The 24,347-nt window shown below is 40.7% G+C and overlaps 1 protein-coding gene and 1 long non-coding RNA gene across 6 annotated transcripts in view; one reads left to right on the forward strand and one right to left on the reverse strand.

The window, feature by feature from the left end:
• Nucleotides 1-373: 373 nt before the first annotated feature.
• GALNT13 (polypeptide N-acetylgalactosaminyltransferase 13) overlaps nt 374-24,347 on the reverse strand; it is a 542,562-nt gene continuing 518,588 nt past the window's right edge. For 3 of the 5 annotated variants that reach the window (XM_072811433.1, XM_072811434.1, XM_072811432.1), the window contains 2 exons: nt 15,131-15,265; nt 6,736-7,022 (listed from right to left, as the gene is read on the reverse strand). In XM_072811433.1, the coding sequence (XP_072667534.1) occupies nt 6,837-7,022; nt 15,131-15,265 (321 nt within the window). In that variant the 3' untranslated portion in view covers nt 6,736-6,836. Of the gene's footprint in view, nt 2,794-6,735; nt 7,023-15,130; nt 15,266-24,347 lie in introns of those variants that run through there. The other 2 variants (XM_072811435.1, XM_072811436.1) reach the window with 2 other exon arrangements.
• Nucleotides 7,164-8,232, forward strand: LOC140624516 (uncharacterized). The gene is made up of 3 exons (XR_012023980.1): nt 7,164-7,297; nt 7,514-7,630; nt 7,725-8,232. It is a non-coding gene; the product is annotated as an uncharacterized lncRNA (long non-coding RNA).

Consider the following 24,347-nt stretch of genomic DNA (forward strand, 5'->3'; position numbering starts at 1 on the left):
GGACCCCAATCATAAGCGTGTTGCAGTTTCAAGAGTTAGAGGCGGTGGCACCCAGTGGGTGCGGTGGGAAGTTGCTGGTTTCTGGTTATGTTTCAGATGTAGAATCAAGGGAATTTGCTGATGGATTAGATGAAAGTTGAAAGAAAAACAGAGGAATCAAAAGTGAATTGAGGTTTTTGATCTCAACATCTGGAAAGATGGACCTGGCCTCAACTGCTGTGGGGAAAACATCAGGGAGGGACGTTTGATATCATTTGAAATATTTGTTAGTCTAGCTCCACACGTAAGATGAGTGGCTTGTGAATCCAATCGATATGTTTAACGTTCTCTACTGAACACAAGAGGTATTTTTGCTTAAATTGGATGTGATTCATTGTTTTTTGGTGTTTTATATTTTATGCCTTTTTTTGGGGGGGGTTGTTTATTAAACACTCTAATACAATGTGTTTAAACCATCTGAGGGTTCTTTGAAATCTTCTCTGGCATGAAACTTACACAGTTTTAATTTTTCCTATATTGTTGCTTTGACAGTAATGGACTTTCAAATATAGAAAATGCTGCTGAAAATGTGTCAAATTCAGTTTGCACAGAGCAGCTATAATTTTAAAAATTTGTCATTGACCATTTTGTAGATAACGTAAGCATTTTCTTTGACAAAATCACAATAAGTGGAACAGATAGTATAAAAGAGTTCTTGAGTGTTGGGGCTTTTCAAGTTTAAGAAAGAATGCTGTGCAGGGACATTTTACTGTAGTTTAGTCATGACTAGGAAGACAAGAGAGCAAAATGGAAAATGTGATTGTTAAGTCAAGCCTCGTTGTCTTGTGAGGCCACTATCAATTTAAGGCAGTGGTTCACTGGTCCTTGGGCATCATAGCTTCCTGTGAAGTTTGCTGGAAGCTACAGATTCGTTTCTCAAAACAATATGCCCCAACATTCTAACTTTTGTTTAAAATTTTAGGAGATTCCAAGAATCCCAGACAACTTGAGGTGAGGGGTGTGTACACTTGAAAGAGTAAACCTGAAATGCTTCAGGCTGTAGCAATCTTCTTTAGAGTTGTACCAATATACAGCCAATAGAGGAAGGAATGCTAGCTGGGGAAATCATGTTACATTTTAGTGACCTTCAGGAAGTGTCGTCCCTTTCATTATAAAACTGTGTGTGTGTGTGTGTGTGACAGAAACAGACAGAAACAGAGGCAGAGAGACAAAAAAAAAAAAGAGTTTGTGTGTAGCCATACTGATGAAAACTTTCTCTCAGAGATTTTTAAGAAAAGATGAGGGCCAAAGATGTAGTATCTTCTGCTCCAGAGGATGCTTCTTCCATTTCCCCCTAAATTTCTTTCCGTAGCCTAGTGCACTTATAATGAATGAGTCACATATGTTGAGCAACTTTAGGGGCATTTTAAATGGTGTCAGATCCTAAAACTTACTAGCACAAATCTCAGATAAATTTTCCTTCCTTTTCACATCTTCTGCTCATGTATTTTGAACACAAAGGGTTTTAAGATGGAAAAAGAACATGTGAAGCTGTCTATTATTGTCTCCCTCAAACTATAGTTTATGGCAAATGATTTTAAGCAGTTTAATTAAAAGTTTAATGGATGTGTATAGAGCTCATTCCCCCAGTGAAAACTTTAGATACTATTGCATGGCAGTGAAATTCTGATAGTAGTGCATTATTTTTTAAAACATAAAATTAAAATGGTAATAGTGGTCCAACTAGAATCTTCGAATGCAAAATAATTAAAAATTATGGCCAATCTTCTACGCTTCACCTACAATTCTGTACAGCATAAGAGACAAAGTCACTCTCTAGAGTGAAGAGAAGAAAGTCCATATGGGTCCATGGTTAAGAATTGAGTTTCCATTAGCAACTCTGGGACCATGATGATTGTTATGCTCAACCTATGTTAGGAGTGATTGCAACCAAAACAGTATCTTTTAAAATGATTTATTTTTTTCAGTGTAGTTTTATCTTGCTCCCCTCAATGCCTACCTAGTTTCCTCTGATTTCATGTACTTGAAGTTGAACTTTCAAACTCTCCTCCATTTACTCTGTGATGCTTTTATATAGACCCTTTGAGAAGTCAATATCCAATTTAATTTTTCTCTACAAAATTGAAACCTATCTTGTACGATGAATTCACTGCTTAGAAATAATTCAACATGTGGCCTTGTTATTAACATAGAAATTCAACATGTTTCCATGAAGGTCCATTAGAAACAGAGTGAGTTTTTCAAACATTTGATGATATATCATAATTAAAATATTTCATAAGGCATTTACATTGTCTCTCTATCAATCACTATGACAAGAAAAAAATTAAAATAAGCCCCTGACTGATCTTATGAGATGAGGGCAATAGAGGTTATTTTTTTTTTAAAGCAAACACAATTTATTTTTCAAGTTCTTCTGGTGTTTGATAACAGTTTGCTGTTATTTATATATTGTATGTGCTTCTTTTGATCAGATACAAATTTTAGTAGGGAAATAAGCAAACATTCCTAAAAATGAATTATAAACAACTGTATTTTAGAATACTAAAAGGATTTTAAAACTTTCAATTCATCAAAGTTAATATCTTTCCCTAATTGAGATAATGGAAAAACAAAAGTGTAGACACTTTCATGGCTTTGGGGAAACGATCTTCACGCCCCCAAGGTCATGTTCCTTAGCAGCCACTGTTGGGATCTGCTTCCACTACAGTCCTGCATGGTAGGCACCATTTTGTCTTCTTCAGAAGGTTCATCGAGGCATTGGTTACTGTTAACATGTCTCAAGGTGAGTCTCTGTAAAAGATAACCAATAATCAGTGCAACCTATTTTCATATTTAACTTCGCTAGTTCATCAGATTAAGTCTCTTTTTAAAAAAATCCTTTATAATTTTTTTAGTATAAACACAGGGATATGTTTGTAAAACAAATAGTGCAAGAGGCTCTTAATTATTATACAAGTTTCACTGTTAGGATTTCATCAATTTCTAATGCACCTTTATCTGCAGATGGTTAAAGAAATTGGCTGACATTCCTCATGCATTGCCAAGAATTCAGGCTCCTTTGTAAAAAGCCCATTTGTGAGCTCTGAGTTCACTTGAGGGCTGCAAATATTAACATGCTTTCACAAAAGCTTAGTTTTCTTAGGCATGTGTTAATTCAGTAACCATTTGGTAAACATGCAAAGAGATGTCACAGCTGTGACCCAAATGAACAAAACCGCTAGAGATGTTCCCATTTCAAAATACTAAACACGCCATAGTATCTGTGTCTATGAGATATTCAGTGTAGACAAATGATTATCATAGCAACAAAGACCTGTTACTTGATAGTATGATCATCATATTTTGATTTTCACTTTTAAGCATCTTTAAAAATATCAATATCAAATATATAAAATATATTTTATATCAAATATAAAATATCAAATATAAAAAAGATGTTATGGTCATGTGTTTTAAAATATCATATATGTATCTTACTTTCGGCATAATAATGATATTCATTAATAAGCACACTCTCAGTACCAAATTCAGATAAACATTTTAAGTCCACATGTTTTATACATGTTAATTTATGCACACAAATTATATATATTTCTGCTCAGTTTCACAGGCAATGCCTAGAATTTTTTTTAAAAGATTGTATTTATTTAGTCATGAGAGACACAGAGAGAGGCAGAGACACAGGCAGAGACACAGGCAGAGGGAGAAGCAGGCGGAAGCTGAAGGCAGATGCTCAACCCCTGAGCCATCCAGGTGTCCTAGAATTATTTTATATGCACAACTGCCAACCAGAAGAAAAGTGTTTGAATGTATGGGAGGTGATTTGCAGGTATATCTCAAAAAGAAAGTGCACTATATACTTTTGTTGCCAATACCTAAATTAAAGGCAGACAAACTGTTTTTGTGGGAGGCGGCTTTTGATATCACATTGGATTTAAAAATGCGATGGGGGGCATGCCATAAAAATGGTGGAGAAACATTGCCTGGACAATTGTCATTTGTTTGCATTAGGACTGCATACATTGGGCTGCACCGCCCTGAGGAAATCCTGAACGGAGAATAAATAGGCTTGTGGTGGGATGCTTCATAGTCAACGAGCAGGAAATTAAAAGTTCAAGGTTTTTGGATGTGAAGGGGATTTCAAGATTGAGACCTTTGTTGTTCTTTCGAAACACAAAATAAAGCTATTTATACCAAAGAGAGAGGGAGTGAGAGAGAGAGAGAGAGGATGAAATGGCCAAAGGCCAAAGATAGGCAAGAAGATGGTTGATTTATGCTTATGGTGCCAGAAATAGTGCTGTTGCCTTATGAACCAGTAACCAACTTGAAAAAAAAGATACAAAACTAAAAATTTTTTTCTAGAAAGTTTTAGTAAAAATTAACAAAACATTCTTTATTTTTGTTACATACTTGAGGTTCTGTGTGTATATATATGTCCTCTTTCAAAAAAAGCCATTTACCCTTGCTTGCTTCTAGTAGACCTTTTTTTTTTTTTAAATGTATGTGACTTTAAGGATCAGATTGAGTATAGGTTGTCAAGTACACAAACAATAATCGTTTGTAAAAGATTAGTATTTTTTTTTTTTTGTAAAAAGTTTTTTCTTTGAAGGAATTCATCAATAGTCCAAAGCCACCATCCAAAAGGTAACAAACAACTCACCAAAAAACCTCTCCTTCCTAATGTAGTGCCTAGAAAGCCAGACATTTTAGGGTCACCTAGACCTAAGGTGAATTCCTGCTCTCCCCTTCCGAGCGGTGAAGATCCGGGCGAGCTACCCAACCATTCTGAGGAATCGGATTCTTTGTCAGAAAATGCTTAATTATACTTATGGGTATTCAAAAATGCCCTTTTCTGCTTAAAAAAGTCAACTTTAGTCAACTGTGTACCTGCGATCCTTTAGCAACCTGACACGTTTCTAGGCAACACGGCTTCTGGCAAAAGTAACCTCCGGAGGGTTAGGTGCACCTGCATCTGATCACCTCATCCTGAGCACCTGCCAGGAAAGCGAAGCACGGCCCTCCCGGGGGGCGACCCTGTCATTTGGCACAGGCCGGTTCCGCGGAGCTGGCTCCCCCGGGCTGCGCCCACTCCTGGGAGGTCTGCGCAGAGCAGCACCTGCGCTTTCTGTCCCAGAATCTGTAAGTAAACTTGGGAGACGAACCCAGATCCAGACGCAGGGAAACGCCGGGACACCTGCGCCCCGATGTTTCTAGCAGCGATGTCCGCAGTAGCCACACTGGGGAAGGAGCCTCGGTGTCCATCGACAGATGATGGATAGAGAAGCTGTGGTCTATGTGTACAGTGGGATGTTCCTCAGCCATTAGAGACCACAAATACCCACCATGTGCTTGGACGTGGATGGAGCTGGAGGGTATGATGCTGAGTGAAGGAAGCCAGTCGGAGAAGGACAAACATTATATGGTCTCATTCATTTGGGGAATAGAAACAATAGTGAAAGGGAATAGAAGGGAAGGGAGAAGAAATGGGTGGGAAATATCAGAAAGGGAGACAGAACATGAAGACTCCTAACTCTGGGAAACGGACTAGGGGTGGTGGGAGGGGAGGAGGGCGGAGGTGAGGGTGACTGGGTGACGGGCACTGAGGGGGGCACTTGACGGGATGAGCACTGGGTGTTATTCTGTATGTTGGCAAATTGAACACCAATACAAATAAATTTATTATTATTAAGAAAAAACAAACTTGTGAGACGAAATGTCTAGTTAAGTCTAAGAAGACCCCTTGTTGGGCGTCCCACTACCAGCTGTGCTTTGGAAATGGACTAAGATAATCTGTGTAAATTGCCTTGTGCACGAGTTCCCTGGTCAACATGTCCAGACTCTCCCAGCTTTCTAACTCCTCTCAAACGTAGGTTTAACGAAACCAATGCCCCTTCTCTCCACCCCTCTCGTACCTCCATTCAGCCTGGTCATGCCCATTCCCAGCTCAACGGTGTCTTCTACTAACCTTTAACTGGTTCATTTGAACCCGAATAATGCCCTAACTTCCCGCGTGCTGTCATAGGGAGGTATTGCACAATGGAATGGCCTTTATTTACAGGCTAATAACCCCCTCAAGATCAAGAGTTAGGATATATTCTTATTGCGCTCTTTATAAAAATTCCATAACAGGTTTTTGACAGGAACTGAAAAATGATTCATTTTATTGCTCACTGAGGAGATATTCACAAATCACACAAGTGATAAGAGAGAGAATTTTTAAAAAGCTTTTATTATTATATCACTGAGCCAACCACAAAGAAATACTTAGATATAATTTATAAAGTTATTGAAAATTACATCTTAGTCTTCAAAAATACATTTGCTTAAAGCTTCAGGGTTTAAAATAATAAATTCTAGAAAAGCTATCCTAAATCTTCACACAACAGAAGTATCTGAATAGAAATGAAGAAAATTAACTAATTTTAATATTCCAAAAACAATCCATTTTTTTGGCTATGTTAGTTTTCCTTTTAACTAATTTGTTTCAGTTCTAATGCAAAATCTACTGTTATATAAACATGGCTATAGTTAGCCTAAAAAAAGAGCTAATATGTCATAATGTATTCCATTAATTATATTTATGCATATATAAATATTTGAAATAAAGTCAAAACTGGAAAATACTTTCTAATTAATAATAGACCAAACACTACTTAATATAGTCAGCCTCTAAATTAATAAGCAGCTAAGAAGTAAAAGAAGAATAACTCCATGGAGAAATAGCACATAAAGATTTTTCTTAAGTACATTTTAAAGAAGTTTCTAGATTTCAGTAACAGAACATAACAAGAATAGTAAAATAAATTCAATACAACACAAACTTCCAAAACTTATTAGAGAACATAATCAGTAGGATTCTTGAAAATAGTTCTAAACACTTCCATTCTTGTATAGTTTCTTAGTAGCCATTTTTGCAAAGGGCTATCATTACATGTTTCCACAGTGGGCTGCTGGGAGCCATCAGCCACTTTGCTTACTGAGAGACAGGATTGGGTGATTATGTGAAGAAGAGTGTGGGTCTGTTTGACAAAGAAAATAATGAATAATGACAAAATCAAGTACAAAGGCAGTAATCAATCAATCATACTCGGCAACGTACAATTTCTACTGGATGAGGATGGAAAGCACACGTCACAATAATTGCATCCATGGAACTCTGAGCCACATCCTTTTAGGTGGCTTTAGTATCAACTGCATGAAGTAGGGGTAAATGAAGCTGAGACGGGAAGCTGGGGAAAAGCCTGAGATCAAACGGTGAAACACTTTGAGCAAAAGGTTATTTTGGACGGAAAAGGTATATTCTCAGGGCTCATTCTAGTGCTAAAATGTTGTTGGGTGCTCAGTGGGTTATTTTGTGAGGAGGAGATATTCAAAACCGTTGAATATCCAGAGAGTTTTCAATTATGGTTTTTGGCATCTTTATTCCTTTGCCCTAAATTTGAGTGGGAGCCAGGGGAAAACCTAGGGAATAATTTAGCTTTAATTTAACTCTTTGCTTTACTTTGTACAGGGTGATACTCGGATTGTTTCCACATGGCTAACCTGTGCTAAAAGAGTTGCACGTGGGCACTGCCACTTTCATCTAAATGTCAATGATAAAGTCAATGAAGAGCAGAAAAAGAGAAAGGTCAGCTCCCCTTATGCTCTTAATTTGACTTACTTCTCCTCAGCACAATTTGTAATTAATTTGTTTCTTGTTTTTTTATACATTTCCTGGTCAGGAACATGAGCTCCAGGAAGGCCAGGACCTGCATACATCGTCAAGCCCAGTGCCTGCCTGCCCACAGGGTTCACTTTTTCAGTTTTGACTGAAATACATAGTTGATCAGCCAATGCAGAAAATAAATTCTGATAAAATTAGACTACATCCCTTCAGCAGCTTACTGGCCACAAATAGTTGGATTTCCCATTTCAAAGACTTAATTTCTACAGTAAAACGGTAGATGAATGGTTTATAAAAATACAAAAGATGACAGCATATATAATACATTTTATTTATGAAATGACTATGTTCACTACATAGTTCGATTTGTTAAGGAGGCTAGTTTTGTTTTTTTAACCCTACGTGAATTTCCTGTCTAAAATTTCCTGTTTAAAATTCCTAAGCTTGATAATCCTCTACCTTCAGTGATGTTTCTTTTTATAACAAATTTTTCTTGGTAAATGTCATGTTAACATCAAAGACCCCAGTGCCAATGACTGTGAATTTAATCTGTTATTAAAAAGAAAGATGACTTCTAAAGTTGCCCTTGATTTAAAATGAAACAAAACATGATTTTTCTTATGCTCAGAAAATATAACTACAGAACATAAATACAGTATATTTTTTTTCCATAATAATACATTTGTAATATTTCCCCCTAAAATAATATCACATGAATGACCATGAAAAAAATTCAAAGAATTTCACTCCTGGTACTTTTGAAAAGGCACTAAACCAGAAGGAAAATTAGAAATCTCAAATAATCCCATTGAGAAAAAAGGTATTTTTCATTTTAAAAAACCCACAAAAACATTTAGTATTTCCATTTGCTTGAAAAAGAAGTTTATTTACTTATTTGTCTGAGTAGTCTGTCTAGAAAAGAATATTAATATTTTATGTGTTTTCCAGTTATTTTTGTGCTTATATTATGCAAATTTATTAATGGTAGCCATCCAATTAAACATGCTTCCACTTTATCGTGGGTTTTCTTATCAGTCTTATCATCTTTCTTATCATCAAAATAATCTAAAAACATAAGAAATACACAGTTTCTACAATGTAGATTTGCCAAAAGTCATTTCACTTTTCCATTTGCGGAAAGTATATTTTTCCAATTTGGAGCTATTAGAAATAATGCTCTAACAAACATCTCCGAACATCTCTCGCCACATCTATAATCATTTATTTAGAAATGATTCTTAGAAGTGAAATCACAAGGTCAAAAGTATGAACATTTTAAAACATACTAGAAAAGTTTTAAAAATTCTATAATAATTATTTTGTAATAATAGCAGTACCACCTAACATTTCTTGTGCTTATTATATGCCAGGATACTGTATGCATATGAGTTTTACTATACCTACACCAGTGTTATATGTCCAATTAAAAACATTTCTTGACATAGGATAAGGAAAGAAATAGATAAAAGAATACAGATGAAATGATTTTTATGTACGTATTTTTGATAATTATAAAAAGCCAAGAAAATGAAAAAAAAAAGTTAATTTAAATATTTCTCCTGTGCGGATTATTCAAGGCCTTGCATATGTTTATACTGGGTGTACATTTTTTTTTCTTTTAAATATTCTTTTTTAAGCATACCAGCCCTTACCATACTTGTTGCAAATGGCTCTCACAACTTTGGAAGACTGTCATGTTAACTCAGTTTTGAAAGTAATGTGACATACCAGCTGACATGAAGCATACTGCCAAGTATCTTTTCCTTTGCTTCATTTAAAATATTGACTGAAAACAGGGTAATATGAACCCTAAGCTAGTACTGGTTTTTGTTTACAACATTACTCAATTTTTCTCCTCTGAGGTATGAAGCACTAGTATTTCATGACAGAATTTTAGCCATATTATTTTAAGATGTGCAAGAAAATGATTAATAATTCCCATCTTTAAACATATCTATATGGTTTGCTATTTGAGACAAAATGTGTCATGGAGTATCCCTAAATCTGTCCTTTTGAAGAGGCAATTACTATTGAAATCAGACTACAAAAACAAAGTAAATGACAAAGTAAGACTTTCAAATTGTAAAATCAAGTCATACTTTTCTACCTTTTTATTAAAAAGCACTAAGTGGAAAACTTGATAATTTAATTAACAAATAGTAGTGACTGCATGGTCAATTAAAGAATCAACTATACAGGCCTCAGTTTAAAAGATGTCATACTAAGATGAAGTTTAGTTGGAAGAGTTAAAAAGTTTAAAAGGAAAATCAACTAATTATTACATATAATGATAAACAAAATAAGAAAAAATAGACCGTTACAGATATTTAATAGCTAAGGTAGTAAGATTTCCCCTATTGATGAAGTACAAAATCATAATTCAAAACAATTAATATAACAAAGTTGTTATTTAAAATGATAACTATGATGTCCTGATAAGGTGAACTGTGTTTCTTTAGAACAGAATATGAGTATTCTAAAGACTAAGTGTAAATGTTTAAGACACAAAAACTAAAATTATAATACTCTACTATTGAAATTCCTATTCACTAGTTGAGTCTACATAAGAAACCACAGCTATGGGTCAGTGGGAATACAGACAGGTAATACTAGTAAGATACACACAGCCTTCTAAAGGTAAATTGAGCCACTCTTTACTAGGAGTGCTACACGGGGAAAGGGCGGGTTGCCACTATAGATTACTACTTACCTTGAAATTATATTGCCATTTACCTGCTTTCTGATGAAGGTAAATAAAAAAAGGAGGTATTAAGTAAAGTCTAAACTCAAGCTTCTGTGATTTCAGTAAATATCAATCTGACATATTTTGCCTCCTGAAAAAAATCCCTTATCTTGTGACTCTGGGAAACATTTGATACAGATGGATATTGAATTCATTTTCTCAGTCAACTTGCTCAGTCACATGAAAAGCAAGACTTATTTTTAGCCTCATATTTTGCTCCCATGTTTTTTCTTTTTTGCATAGTGTTTGTTGAGCGTAAGTGTTCTGTTCTAAAATTAGATTCTTACGCTGTATATAGCTGCTTGGACGTTCAAAAAATGTGATTATGTGTACTTATTGTCGAAAAATGTAAATTTCAGATGGATTGGGACACAACTGCAATGTTCAAATAGAATATAAGAAAATCTGAATAAAATAGAACGGATGGACGACAGAACTTTGTAAAAATACTCTTTAAAATATTTCAGTGAGATAAAATCTAGGGTTCCCTTTTTTTTTTCTTCTTTGTTATAATTCTATGGCAATGGTTTTCATAGCACCAAAGTGTTGAGGTAATTTATTTAAGAGATTCTAGACAAGGTAAGGATCTTGTAGTTTTGCTTATGATGCTCAGTTGCCCCCAAGTCAAACACGTTTAGCCAGCTGTAAAATAGCACCAAATTAAATTCATGGCTGTGTTGAAAAACACTTAGCTAAGAAAGTAGGAACTTTTACATTTCAAATCAAAGTAGGCCCAAAACATGTATTTACTAAGCCTCTGCTTAGTTTCCTTCAAATAAAAGGAGAAGCAGTTAGATATTAATTGTTTAGGAATATGTGTAAAGTTTGTAAGCAATTAGACCATACTGACAAAGTAGTTTCAAGACTTCATCTAAATAGACAATGTTTGTTGCAGAACATCTTCCCCATTATTAAGGAAAGGAGAAATTCTTCGTGAATAAAATTTGGTAGCACAAATAAATGATAATATTAAATAATTCCTTTCATTTAAAATAGTATATACATTTAGCTTATCAGAGCAGCATCACTCGGGATCCCTGGGTGGCGCAGCGGTTTGGCGCCTGCCTTTGGCCCAGGGCGCGATCCTGGAGACCCGGGATCGAATCCCACATCGGGCTCCCGGTTCATGGAGCCTGCTTCTCCCTCTGCCTGTGTCTCTGCCTCTCTCTCTCTCTGTGACTATGATAAATAAATAAAAATTAAAAAAAAAAAAAAAGAGCAGCATCACTCAAAGTACCTAATTGTTTCTAGTGTTTCAGTGACCTCAAGAGGCCATGCAGTGTAGTAGAAAGATGGCTGGACTCAGTGCCAGAAACCTGGGGTCTAAACCGAGAGGAGCTATCTAACACTCTAAGCTTACAATTACTAATGGGGAGAGCACAAATAATAATATTATCTTATAGGGCTATTGTTAGAATTGCTTGAGAAAACAGATGAAAGCATAGACACTCAAGAACTTTTACTCCCTCCTCTTTCTCCCCACTGCTCACCTAAGAAGCAAACAAACTTGATAGACTCTATATTTTGAGGCTTTATGATACTGTTTCAGTTTTTCTCCTCTGGATATTCTAGTAATTCTGCTCCTAATTACGACTTGCTTTTCTAAACCTGAAAGTACTGGGACGCCTGGGTGGCTCAGTGGTTTAGCACCGGCCCTCAGCCCAGGGTGTGACCCCGGGGTCCCGGGATTGAGTCCCATGTCCGGCTCCCCGCAGGGAGTCCGCTTCTCCCTCTGCCTGGGTCTCTGCCTCTCTCTGTGTGTCTCTCATGGATAAATAAATAAAATCTTAAAAGGAGAAAAAAAGTACTGTGGGTGATAAAGTGTGAAATATTTGATCCGTTCACATTGCGAGGTTCCCAATTGAGCTGATGACTAGCTGTCTTTGAGTGTGTTATTAGAACTGAACTCTCGTCCCCGCCCGGGTGGTGTGATCTTGGGCCTACTCTCCTCCTGATAAAGGCTGAAACAACAGGACTTTAAGAAAAGTTTTAACTCTTGTAATTCGTGAACTCCACCAAGTTTTATTCTGCTTTGATAGCAACCACCTCCGAGGTTTCTCAAAGAAAAATAATTCTGCCTTTGACAGCAGTAGCTAAAGAATCAAATTAAAGAAGTAGCAAGCAGCACTTTCTACTTCCCACGGGTCAGACGCCAGAAGACCAGTGCTCCTTGGCAGGGACTCCTCTCTCCCATCTCAGCACCCCTCACCCTTCTGCTCCCTATCCTTCCCCTGTCTCTCCTGGAGGCCTGCCATTTTCCAAAGCGTATTTATGCTTTTTCCTGACTTTGCAACAATTCCAACAGTGTATAAAAAGACTAAGGAAGATAAGTAGATGTTTGGCCACTGTCTAGACCTATCTGTCTCAAACTTTAATATGTATGTAAATGACCCGGGAATTTGTCAAAATGCAGATTCCCAAATAGTGTGTTTGGTAGGGATCTCAGATTCCTAATTTCTAAAAAGTTCCCAGGTGTTGTTACTATTCCCAGAATCATACTTTGGGTGGCCTGGGTTTGGGACTATTCGTAGACTAAAGTGACTCCAAGTACTGTATTTCAATTTCTTTAATAAAAAAAAAAAAAAAAAAAAGTCTCTTTCTTTCTGACTTTTTCACAAATAAAATCTTATTTCACAGCTGAAATTTCCAAAAAGGCAATTCATTATTCCTACACTTATTCTTTTGTGACTTCTCCACATCATGATTTAGACATTCATATATTTGGCAAAAAAAATCTACACTATAATTTAAAATGTTAAATGTAGACAAGTTGAACATCACAATTTAATTTTGAAAACATAAACATATAGGAGAGTAAAGTAAGCTGTGTTATGTAATCATTACAATGATCAGACTGTTTATTTGAGAACCATTTCTCGACTTTTTTGGTATATTATGAGCTTTTTGGTGTGTGTTTTAGAAACAAAGTTTCCATGATACAAAATATCAGAATGCTGGAAATATCCTACAGTAGATAACTACTAGTTATCCAAAATAGTAAATTTACAAAAACCATTTTTAATTCCTACATGAAGCAACCTGTTTTTTTCTCTTTTCTTTCAAAATCCCTTAGTATTCAACAATCTCTCTACTGGCTGATTAAAACATCAACGAAATATAGCTACATGCCAACAATATAGTTATTTCAGAAATTAAAGAATCTGAGTTATGACTATAGCAGCCATTATCTGCTCCAAAATTAAAGTTTGAAGGTTAAAAGTAGTATTCTGAAATGCAACCCTCTTCATCTTATAAAAGTATATATACTCATTCCCCTTTCCGTAGAAACATATGCTAGATTTCTTTATTTTTAGTGCAAGCCCAATAAAATCCTGGGCTCCTGATGAAAATTAAGGAGCAACAGCAACAACAAAAAAATTTCTTAAAAAAATACAACGTGCAGAATTTCTCCTTTATCTGTACATTTATCTGTATTTTTCCTCTTGGAAGAGGGAGGAAGCCAAGGTTCCAGGTTTACCCCCATGTATTATTGAAGGAAATATCTTCTGCAGCCTTAATAGGAAAGGTGGTGATGATGAGAGCTCAAGAGAAAAACGTGGGGGTCAAACGAAGGTGAATGAGGTATTGGAGAGGGAAGAGTCTGAATAGAGCACACTGGTGTATTGCGTGAAAGATTTAGGATGTTTGCCCTTCATTATGTCCCAGAAGAAGAGTGTTTTATGTTCAAAGAGCTTGGCTATCTTATATAAATTTTAGGGGCACATAATTTTACCCCTACATAATCAGTTTCAAATCACATAAAAATTCAGTAAGTTGTCCTGCTAAAAAGCTACATCGTGCAAATTGAAACGACATTCAAAAAGTTTTTAAAAAGAAGACCTTGTTGCAGTATCAATAATATCAACAACTCCGTAGATCGGTCTTAAAAATGTTACACTTAGGTGGATCACTGCATTTGTGAAACTCATTTGGCTCTAGCGCATTATTTATCTTGCAAGAGTAGTTTCTTATCTGAAATAAGTCACCAGCAATTTAATAATGTGGAAAATGTAACACAGATGACCCAATTCATTTTGCTAAGCCAAGGGAACTGAAAGAAATGAAGCTGTTTCAAGGCAACTTCCTTATGGAAAAGAAAATATTTCTTTTTTATTAGCTCCATCTGATGGCTGATCTGATTTTTACACACTGCCTGACTATAAATCCCCAACAGTAATTTTATTGTTTTCTCTCCCTCTCTTCTATCAGAAAGATGTGCTATATTGAGAAAACGCCCCTTACCTGATTATGTGCCTTATTAATGAATTTTGCAAAGTATTTTTCTATTATAAAGAGCATTCATGCTAATCTTACCAGCTTATTTCTTCTTTCCCTTAAATTGAGAAGCATTAATATTAGATTATAACAGTGTAAAATTTGGAATTTGAAAAATGGAAATATTGTTGATATCGTCCTATAGTGTGCATCTTCATACATACCTGTCAGTTAGGCACAGCTGGCTCCTTATGTTAAGCATGTAAACATGCTAACATGTTTTAAGCACTTAAAAATGACCTTATTTTTCTTATTCATTTTTTATGCTAATGAACTCATTTGACAAAACCTATACTATACCATTCTAACGCTATCAGTTAGAAGCCTGTATGCTTGAAAATACAGTTCTTCCAGTGCAGAAAAAATAGCTTAGGATTTAAGTGCACTTGAAATATATAACTGAGTTTAAGCTTTAAATAATAAGTAAATTAAGGAAAAGACTATACCTCAGCATCATATTCCCATAACTGATTTCCTCTCATGTGGTGGCATTTTAACATGATTACAGGTCCACTGAGTCTAGACACATCCAAGCACAAGTCGTCAGTTCGGATTTCTTTGTCAGCGGTGTAAGAAAATACCTGAAAATAGAAAATTCAACAAATAATCTCCTTAAAAGCAAAGAAGTCCCAGTATAGATTTCTCTGTGGAAGCATTCATATCAACTTGTGTTTCCAAATGGTCTCTGCTGTGTGATCTTGAGAAAGCTAGTTTACTTCTCTGAGTCCTTTTCCTCAACTGCAAAACAGAGACAGTGTTATCTGTTTTATAGGGTTTTTGTGAAGTCCCAATTTAACAAACTAAATTATTAAACACATATTATTTGCTGGCACCATATTTCCTGCACTGTACTTGCCTTATATATCTCACAACAGAGTCAGTAAAATAAAGTTTGTTAACTGTATGGGACCCCGCAGAGGGCAGTCCCTGTTCTCACCACCGAATGACCAATTCCCCGATTCTATAGAGAGGATAATGTTTTTCATTAAGACATTTAAATCTTTCTTTCCATAAGAATTTCATGTAAATTTTATTAAATATTGTCAGTGTGTTTCCAAAGGCTGTAGAATTAGCTTCTCTAGAGGCCTCATTAAAGAAAGGTAGGCCCTACACTTAAATTTCTCATATGGTTATAGCTGAGCTTGGCTACAATTCTTCTAAAACTATCCAAGAAATGATAAGGTGGATTGTAGATTCATTGCTAGCTATTTTAAACCGATACTATAATAATCTCTACTTTTTAAACTCCTGGTGTGAATAATTTATGTATAGCATTGATTATTTAAGGGTCATGAGAGTTGTTAATAATTATACAAATTATTTTCTCCTGTTGGCTCTGATAAGCATGGCTCAGTATTCTGTGGGTATTTTTTTCCTTACAATGTCAAGACGGAGTGTAATGAGGATCTTTTAGGTTCCCAAAGCAGTCTGATAAAATTAAAGGAAGTCAGCTCTACAAATCCCCTATAAACTCTGGAGCCCTAGTCTGTAAGCTGAACAAGTTAGTCTTGAAAGGTTTCCCCCTTTGGGACGCCTGGGGGGCTCCGCGGTTGAGTGTCTGCCTTAGGCTCAGGGCGTGATCCCGGGGTCTGGGATCCAGTCCCACATTGGGCTCCCCATGGGGAGCCTGCTTCTCCCTCTGCTTGTTTCTCTGCCTCTCTCTCTCTGTGTCTCTCATGAATAAATAAATTAAAAAAATATATATTTGAAAGAGAAAAAGAAAGAAGAAAGAAAGAAAAAGAAAGAAAAGAAAGAAAGAAAGAAAAGAAAGAGAAAGAAAGAAAGAAAGAAAGGAAAGAAAGAAAGAAAAGAAAGAAAGAAAGAAAGAAAGAAAGAAAGAAAGAAAGAAAAGAAAGAAAGAAAAGAAAGAAAGAAAAGAAAGAAAGAAAGAAAGAAAGAAAGAAAGAAAGAGAAAGAAAGAAAGGTTTGCGTCTATAGTATGCGGACTCAGGGCTGCCCCGAAAATCACAAGTGGTAAGAGGAAAATTCAGTCAATGATAAGGAAATTCTTCACCAAGGTTATACATTCTACTCAACAATATAAAAACTTGAGAAGTATATGAAGTTCATTATATACAATATATTATAGATTTCCTGTACGGCATTCAAAAAAAAATTCCTATCTTTAGTACTTTTTAATGTTCATAGTTTTAATGGAAATTATGAGTAACCAAGAGAATAAAAGAAACACCCATCAGATATAAGTACTATATCCTTTCCAAACATGGTATTTATTAATACAACATTTAATTTAATACAAACATATATAGTTAAATAAATGAATCCAGTAGTAAGTCTTAATTTGAAAGAGGGAAATTTTTCAAGAAATTTCTCTTATCTTTTGTTTTAATGTGAAGTATAATTTTCCACATTGAAATTATTTTCTTTTAGTTGTAGACAGATGTCAATATAATGGAGACACCAAAGCATCCACATTTGGCATTAATTTTGTATGATGAGTATAATCATGGCATGAACAATGATTTCTCCTCTGGTCTCTTATGATAGTTTGGAAACTTTACCTGTTGAGAGAAGTCAACCACATTTTTATTGCTTAATTCCTAATGGTACTTCATTCTATGGTCAATCAGTAGCTATCTTAAGTGATTTATATTTAAGAAAGATATATTTGAAAAAAAAAAGAAAGATATATTTGTAGAATATTTTTTGAGCCTATATATATTATCTGAAATTATCTTTCTTTGGCCTTTGCACTTGAAAAAAATTTTAACAGATGTTAAAATACTTGGTCCACAAATAATTTTTCCCTTAAATAAAATCTGTATATGATTCTTTCGTTGTTTTCTGGCATTAATTAATTTGTTAACAAATCCTAACAAATAATTAATAGTATTAATTTATTCCTCATACCTGAGAATCTTGTTTTTATGCTGGAGTGTTCCAAAATGGTTTTTATTCTGTACAACAATAAAAAGTCAGTGTATATCAGTAAATACATGTCCTTCTTGATTTTATCTGGAAATTATCAGGCTCGATCTCAATTATTTACTCTTTGAATCTATCATTTTTTTACCCATAATTGTCATCTTTGTGTCTTTTTGTATCTCCTACCACAGCAGGTTCATGGAATTCACTTTGGGATAGACTAAAATTTTATAGGCAAAGTACTTTGTAGAGATCCGGGTACACAGACAGCAGTCAGTAATTGATATTTAGGGTCATTACCCCAGGCTTAGAGGTGTTCTCAGAATGTGGCCTTGTATATGGATTCCTGCCTTGATAGTACATCAGTTCCCGAAGAATTTTAGGACAGGAGCCCAGCAGGCTTTGCTCTTGCTTCTCTATGCCGGTCCCTAGGCACACAGTCTTGAGGAGGGGGTCTCATACTCGATGACAGACCGTCTTGACTCTTGCAGCATATATATTCACCCCTGCTGAATTTCTTATGACTTTGGGAACAACTTCAAATCTTGTTTTAGATTCCCGAGGAAGCAGGTGCTCAATACCCCCATCTGAGTTGGTATGTGTAGTTCCCGGCAGAGTATCTGCCCAATCTGTTCTCCTGCTGTCGTTTAAACCTTTATTCTTGATTACAGGTAAGATTTTCAATCTTGAACACATATGAAGCACATTAGCTTAAGCATCACACATGGTGATGACTTTACAAGATTGAGTTCCTCATTTGTGAAGTCTGATTGTATGTTTTTAACAAAAATTGGACACTATTCCTCCCTTTCTAGTTATCAAATTGCTTTATCTTTGGTTATCAATACTGATTCTTGGGGCAGCTCAGGTGGCTCAAAGGTTTAGCGTCGCCTTCGGCCCAGGGTGTGATCCTGGGACCCGGGATCAAGTCCCATGTCGGGCTCCCTGCGTGGAGCCTGCTTCTCCCTCTGCTTGTGTCTCTGCCTCTCTCTCTCTGTTTCTCATGAACAAATAAATAAAATCTTAAAAAAAAAAAAAAACTGATTCTTACTAAAACTGTAAATGAGTTACACAAATGCTAGATTTAGCATGTATTTTTCAGTTGCTCCAATGCCAGATTGTTTCGAATAACAATTGGTTAAGTCAGTCTCATCACCTTAAAGGTGACTAGAAGCAGAGTAAAATAATCAATCTCAGTGTCCTTCCACCATTATTAAAGACGAATAAACAGGAAGTTAATATTGAGTACCTATCTGTGTTAGAAACCATGTGTGATATGACTCATAAATATTAAATGAATTTGCCCTGTTATGTTGTACAATTACATCCCTACTCTTATGCAGACCAACTTAACAGTATTGCAGAGCATAGTAGAGCTCTTTACATGAACCATACAGATGCAATAATTTATGGTGCTTTGGAAATTCTATTTTGCATCTGATCTTCCTATGTTGTAACACATAGAATTATGAGCCACCCAGCATCACACATCTTCCTTTGTTGTCTGTTGGTCAAGGTAGCACTAGAAACATGACTAAAAAGGCCGTATTTGCTCAATTGTTTTAAGTTTAGCTATCTTAGAAGAAGTGCTAGGTCCTTTGTTCCATTTTGAGGGCCTTTTCCAAAACTACTTTGATGCCTATAACAATTCAGTTTTTATTATCTCATATTAGTTTGCTAGGCTGCCATAACAAAGCATCATGGACTGGGTGGTTATTAATCTCCTCAGAGTGCTGGAGGCCATACATTCTATTGGTTTCTTTCGTGGACCTCTCTCTCTTTCTTGTAGGGGACCATTTTTACCCTGTGTCTTCTATTGTTTTCCCTCTGCCGGTGTTCTAATCACTTCTTCATATAAGAACATCCATATTAAATTAGGGCCCACCCTAATGATCTCTTTTTATCTCAATCACATCTTCAAAGACCTTATATCTCTGACTGTAGTCTCATTATGAGATACTGGGATTAAGAGTTCAACATGTGAATGGGCCAGGGGTGGGGACAGAGGAGCACAATTCAGCCCCTGACACCTACCAATTCCTTACACTGAAAGAAAGAATGCCTCTTTCCTATCCCCTGAAAACTACAGGTTTTGGGGCTTACTTGTCCAGGACCCCTGGGAATTGAGTTCAGAAATTAGAATGATCTGTTTAATATTATTAATTAAAATTCTAAAAGAAATGTAATCCCAAATCTTCTCCTCTTTCCTAAATTGGACCTGCTTTGGGTTGGAAGCCTGCCATGGGAAAGGGCTTGGTTGACTTCTCTTATTTCATCATTTTGGGAGCTTCATTTCTTTCTTATCTCTCTTGCCCACACCCAAATTCCCCCAGGCTGCTAATTGGGTTTTGATTCCCCCAGGGTGGTAAAGGCATCGGAGTCTTACCTAAATTGTCTTTTGATAACTCCTTCCTGTTCTCTGGCATGGCAGAGATTTAAAGCCCCTTCTCCAGAGAATGTTCATGGTTCTTTAGAGATTCCCGCTGCTAAGTACCTGTCACTGTAGTGCAAATAAAAAGGACAATGCATATTTTATAAGTGGGCCACTTTTTATGACTTGACCAACTTGGGGAGCAAAGCTGACTCAGGCAATGAAGTCACTACAATTCAGTTATCACAGGGCAGCTTTCCTACGTGAGGGTCAAGCGACAGCCTGCCCTATTCCCCAAGAGCAGGAAGCATGTAGCAAGCAAGCTCTTGGAATGGTGTTCCACGGGATGAAAATGAAAACGCAGGATCGTAGGGCCCTGCTTGCTGGCAAGGGTTGCACCCCCAGGAAGCCGCCCCTGCCTTGAGTCCTCCTCTCAGTAAGGTTTGTTCTTGAAGCTAGAATCCCACCCCCTCCTCTCTGGAGGGAGGGCAACTGGTCTTTTTATAGAAAACCTTAATTTTCTCCACCTTGTGATACCTCCTGTTATGGGTTAAATTGCATCCCCCAAAAGAAATGCCGACCCTCGGGCAGCCCCCGTGGCCCAGCGGTTTAGTGCCTGCCTTCGGCCCAGGGCCTGATCCTGGAGACCCGGGATTGAGTCTCACATCAGGCTCCCTGCACAGAGCCTGCTTCTCCCGCTGCCTGTGTCTGTTCCTCTCTCTCTCTCTCTCTCTCATGAATAAGTAAATAAATAAATAAATAAATAAATAAATAAATAAATAAATGCTGACCCTCTAAGCACCTCTGAATGTATTTGGAAGCAAGGTCATTGCAGATGTAATTAGGCAAGTTACCATGAGATCATACTGGGGTAGGGTGGACCCTTAATCCGAAATGACTGGTGTCCTTAGGAGAAGACAGAGATGGAGCCGTGCACAGAGAAAAGTGCCTCTGCAATGATGGAGGCAGAAATTGGAGTCATGCGTCATCTACACGCCATGGGTCTTGCAGGCAAACACCAGAAGTTAGAAGCAGCAACAAATGATTGTCCCTTACAGGTTTGAGAAGAAATATGGCCCTCCTGACATCTTGGTTTGAGACTTGTAGCCTCAGGTATTGAGAGAGAACAAACTTCTTTGTTTAAGCCCCTCACTCTGGTTGTTTGTTACGGCGGCCCTACAAACTTTGTAGCCCTCCTTTTATTCCATACGGTGGTTGAAAGGTCTAAAAGTCATGGAGGCAGTTTCTAAATTGACATTGCACATTTTGCATAGGGAGGTCTGATTTTAGATTTCACATTTATCATGCCTCGGTGTCTGGGCTGAAAATCGTAACATCCAATTTTGCTTTCTGAAAGCATCAATCATTTTTACAATCATTTTTCTATTTGAATATATCTTCAGAGAGTGGTTTTTTACTGTGATGGGGTGAAAATACCTGCTTTTATTGCAGACTTTATAGAGACCAGATTAATTTCTGTGTCTGAATTGAGGTACTCAAATGAGTTTAGGAACAATTCCTAACATATGAAAGGTGACAGCCAATTCCAATGTCAGTTCCTTTCAATCTTAACATTTTTTTCAGAGAAGGTAAGCATTTTCATTACTTCACATATGCGTGCGATTTGTTCTGGATTTTTCACTTTGGGGAGTATGTTCAAAGTCATTTATTGTATATTTTTTCAAATACAAATAAAGCATCTCAACAATTTTCAAGGACCGTTGGGAGAATGAACTAAAATATTTTGCACAGTGCTTCGTTTCACACAAGGAAAGAACGTGTCTCTACCTACCGTGCTGAAAATCCTCATCTTGTATAGTCAGTTTTTTAAAACTTTTATCTTTACCCCTTTGAAAAGTTCGAAATTTGTAAGATCCTAAGCAAATCTTGCTCAGGGCGGCCTAGGCAGCTGCTCCCCAAACTGGGGAAGCAAGTCGGGCGGGGCCGCAGGGCAGGCGGGGGCGCGGCGGGGGCGGGGGGGGGGGGCGCGGCCCGGGACCCCCCGCAGCACACACCCTGGTTCTTATGGGTCTACACTACGTTCTCGTGTAGCCCGTGTGTATTTAAAAGGTCCATGGGCATATTTGATTCGGCTTTACTGTGCGGGCTGTGAGTTGTGTAGACCTGGCACCGCGTTCGTGGCCCGGCCGTCCTGGGGGCTCCCGGTGTGCGCTGGAGAGGCCGATCCCGCGGCTCCGCCAGCCCCGCCAGGGCCTCCCCGCCCCGGGCCTCCCCGCCCCCAGCCTCCTGCCCTGGGCCTCCCCCGCCCCCGGCCTCCCTCGCTCCGGGTCTCCCCGCCCCCAGCCTCCTGCCCTGGGCCTCCCCCGCCCCCGGCCTCCCTCGCTCTGGGTCTCCCCGCCCCCAGCCTCCTGCCCTGGGCCTCCCCCGCCCCCGGCCTCCCCGCCCCCAGCCTCCTGCCCTGGGCCTCCCCCGCCCCCGGCCTCCCTCGCTCCGGGTCTCCCCGCCCCCAGCCTCCTGCCCTGGGCCTCCCCCGCCCCCGGCCTCCCTCGCTCTGGGTCTCCCCGCCCCCAGCCTCCTGCCCTGGGCCTCCCCCGCCCCCGGCCTCCCCGCCCCCAGCCTCCTGCCCTGGGCCTCCCCCGCCCCCGGCCTCCCTCGCTCCGGGTCTCCCCGCCCCCAGCCTCCTGCCCTGGGCCTCCCCCGCCCCCGGCCTCCCTCGCTCTGGGTCTCCCCGCCCCCAGCCTCCTGCCCTGGGCCTCCCCCGCCCCCGGCCTCCCCGCCCCCAGCCTCCTGCCCTGGGCCTCCCCCGCCCCCGGCCTCCCTCGCTCCGGGTCTCCCCGCCCCCAGCCTCCTGCCCTGGGCCTCCCCCGCCCCCGGCCTCCTCGCCCCGGGCCTCCCCGCCCCCAGCCTCCTGCCCTGGGCCTCCCCCGCCCCCGGCCTCCCCCGCCCCGGGCCTCCCCGCCCCCAGCCTCCTGCCCTGGGCCTCCCCCGCCCCCGGCCTCCCTCGCCCGGGCCAGAGCCGCCCCGCCCGCCCCGCCCCCCCACCTCCTCCCGCCGCCTGCTGCCTCCTGCGGCCGCGCCGGGTCCTTGGGCCTCGGGGCCCGGATCCCTTAGGTATTTGAGGTGCGGCCAGTCTGCGGAGTCTGTTAACAGGGACCCAGAAGGGTAAGTTATCTTCAGACGCTCGCGCACGCAGGGCACAGTTTTCTTCTCCCACCTTGGGTAGGAACAGCCCAGGTGAGCTTGTATTGAAGTAGTAAGATTGTTTGACAGCGAACCCGAGGCCCTCGGCTCTGCGACCGGCTTTCTCGGCCGTCCTCTCCGGAGGCGCCAGGCCTGGGGTGGCCCGACGGGGGGGGGGGGGAGCAGGCCTGGGGAGGAGCCCCCGACGGTGGGGGGCAGGCCTGGGGGGGCCCGACGGTGGGGGGAGCAGGCCTGGGGGACCCGACGGGAGGGGAGCAGGCCTGGGGAGGAGCCCCCGACGGTGGGGGGGCAGGCCTGGGGGTCCCGACGGTGGGGGGGAGCAGGCCTGGGGGGGAACCCCCGACGGTGTGGGGGGAGCAGGCCTGGGGAGGAGCTCTCGACGGTGGAGGGGGGCGAGCAGGCCTGGGGAGGAGCCCCCGACGGCGGGGGGCAGGCCTGGGGGGGAGCCCCCGACGGTGGGGGGGAGCAGGCCTGGGGGGCCCGACGGGAGGGGAGCAGGTCTGGGGGGAGCCCCCGACGGTGGGGGGGCAGGCCTGGGGGTCCCGACGGTGGGGGGGGGAGCAGGCCTGGAGGGGAGCCCCCGACGGTGGGGGGGGAGAGCAGGCCTGGGGGGGAGCCCCCGACGGTGGGGGGGGTGCGCAGGGGCCGTGGGTCTGTCCGGCCTGTGCGCGGAGCTCCCGGCCGGGGCCTGGGGCGCCAGCAGCCGCGACGCGCTGCCCCCCACACTGAGGCGGCGCCGGCACCTCCGCGGGGCGGCCTCATCGCGGCCTCACCGTCACCCGCACTGGCTTCTCGCCCGGAGCCTCTGCTGGGCCCCGACACTGCGGACGTGCGCCCCCAGGCCCCCCGCGCTGCTCCGGCCCGGAGTCGGGTGACCCCCGTGACCTCGGGGGCCTCGGAGGTCACCCAGCTGCTTCTCCCCATGACCCCGTGGGCCTCGGAGGTCACCCAGCTGACCCCCGTGACCTCGGGGGCCTCGGAGGTCACCCAGCTGACCCCCGTGACCTTGGGGGCCTCCGAGGTCACCCAGCGGCCCCCCCGTGACCCCGGGGGCCTCGAGGTCACCCAGCTGGGTCACCCAGCTGCTGCGGCCCGGAGTCTGGGTGCCCCCCGCCCCCGGCAGGCCCAGGCGGGGCGGCAGGTCACCGGGCGGCGGGCCCGGGGCAAGGACACGGCTCCCCTGCGGCCTCAGGAGCAGCGGGTGCGCGGGTCACGGAGCCGCCCCCCACGTGCCCTGCCCCCGG

This window comes from Canis lupus, chromosome 34 (assembly GCF_048164855.1).
Source record: "Canis lupus baileyi chromosome 34, mCanLup2.hap1, whole genome shotgun sequence".
NCBI lineage: Eukaryota > Metazoa > Chordata > Mammalia > Carnivora > Canidae > Canis > Canis lupus.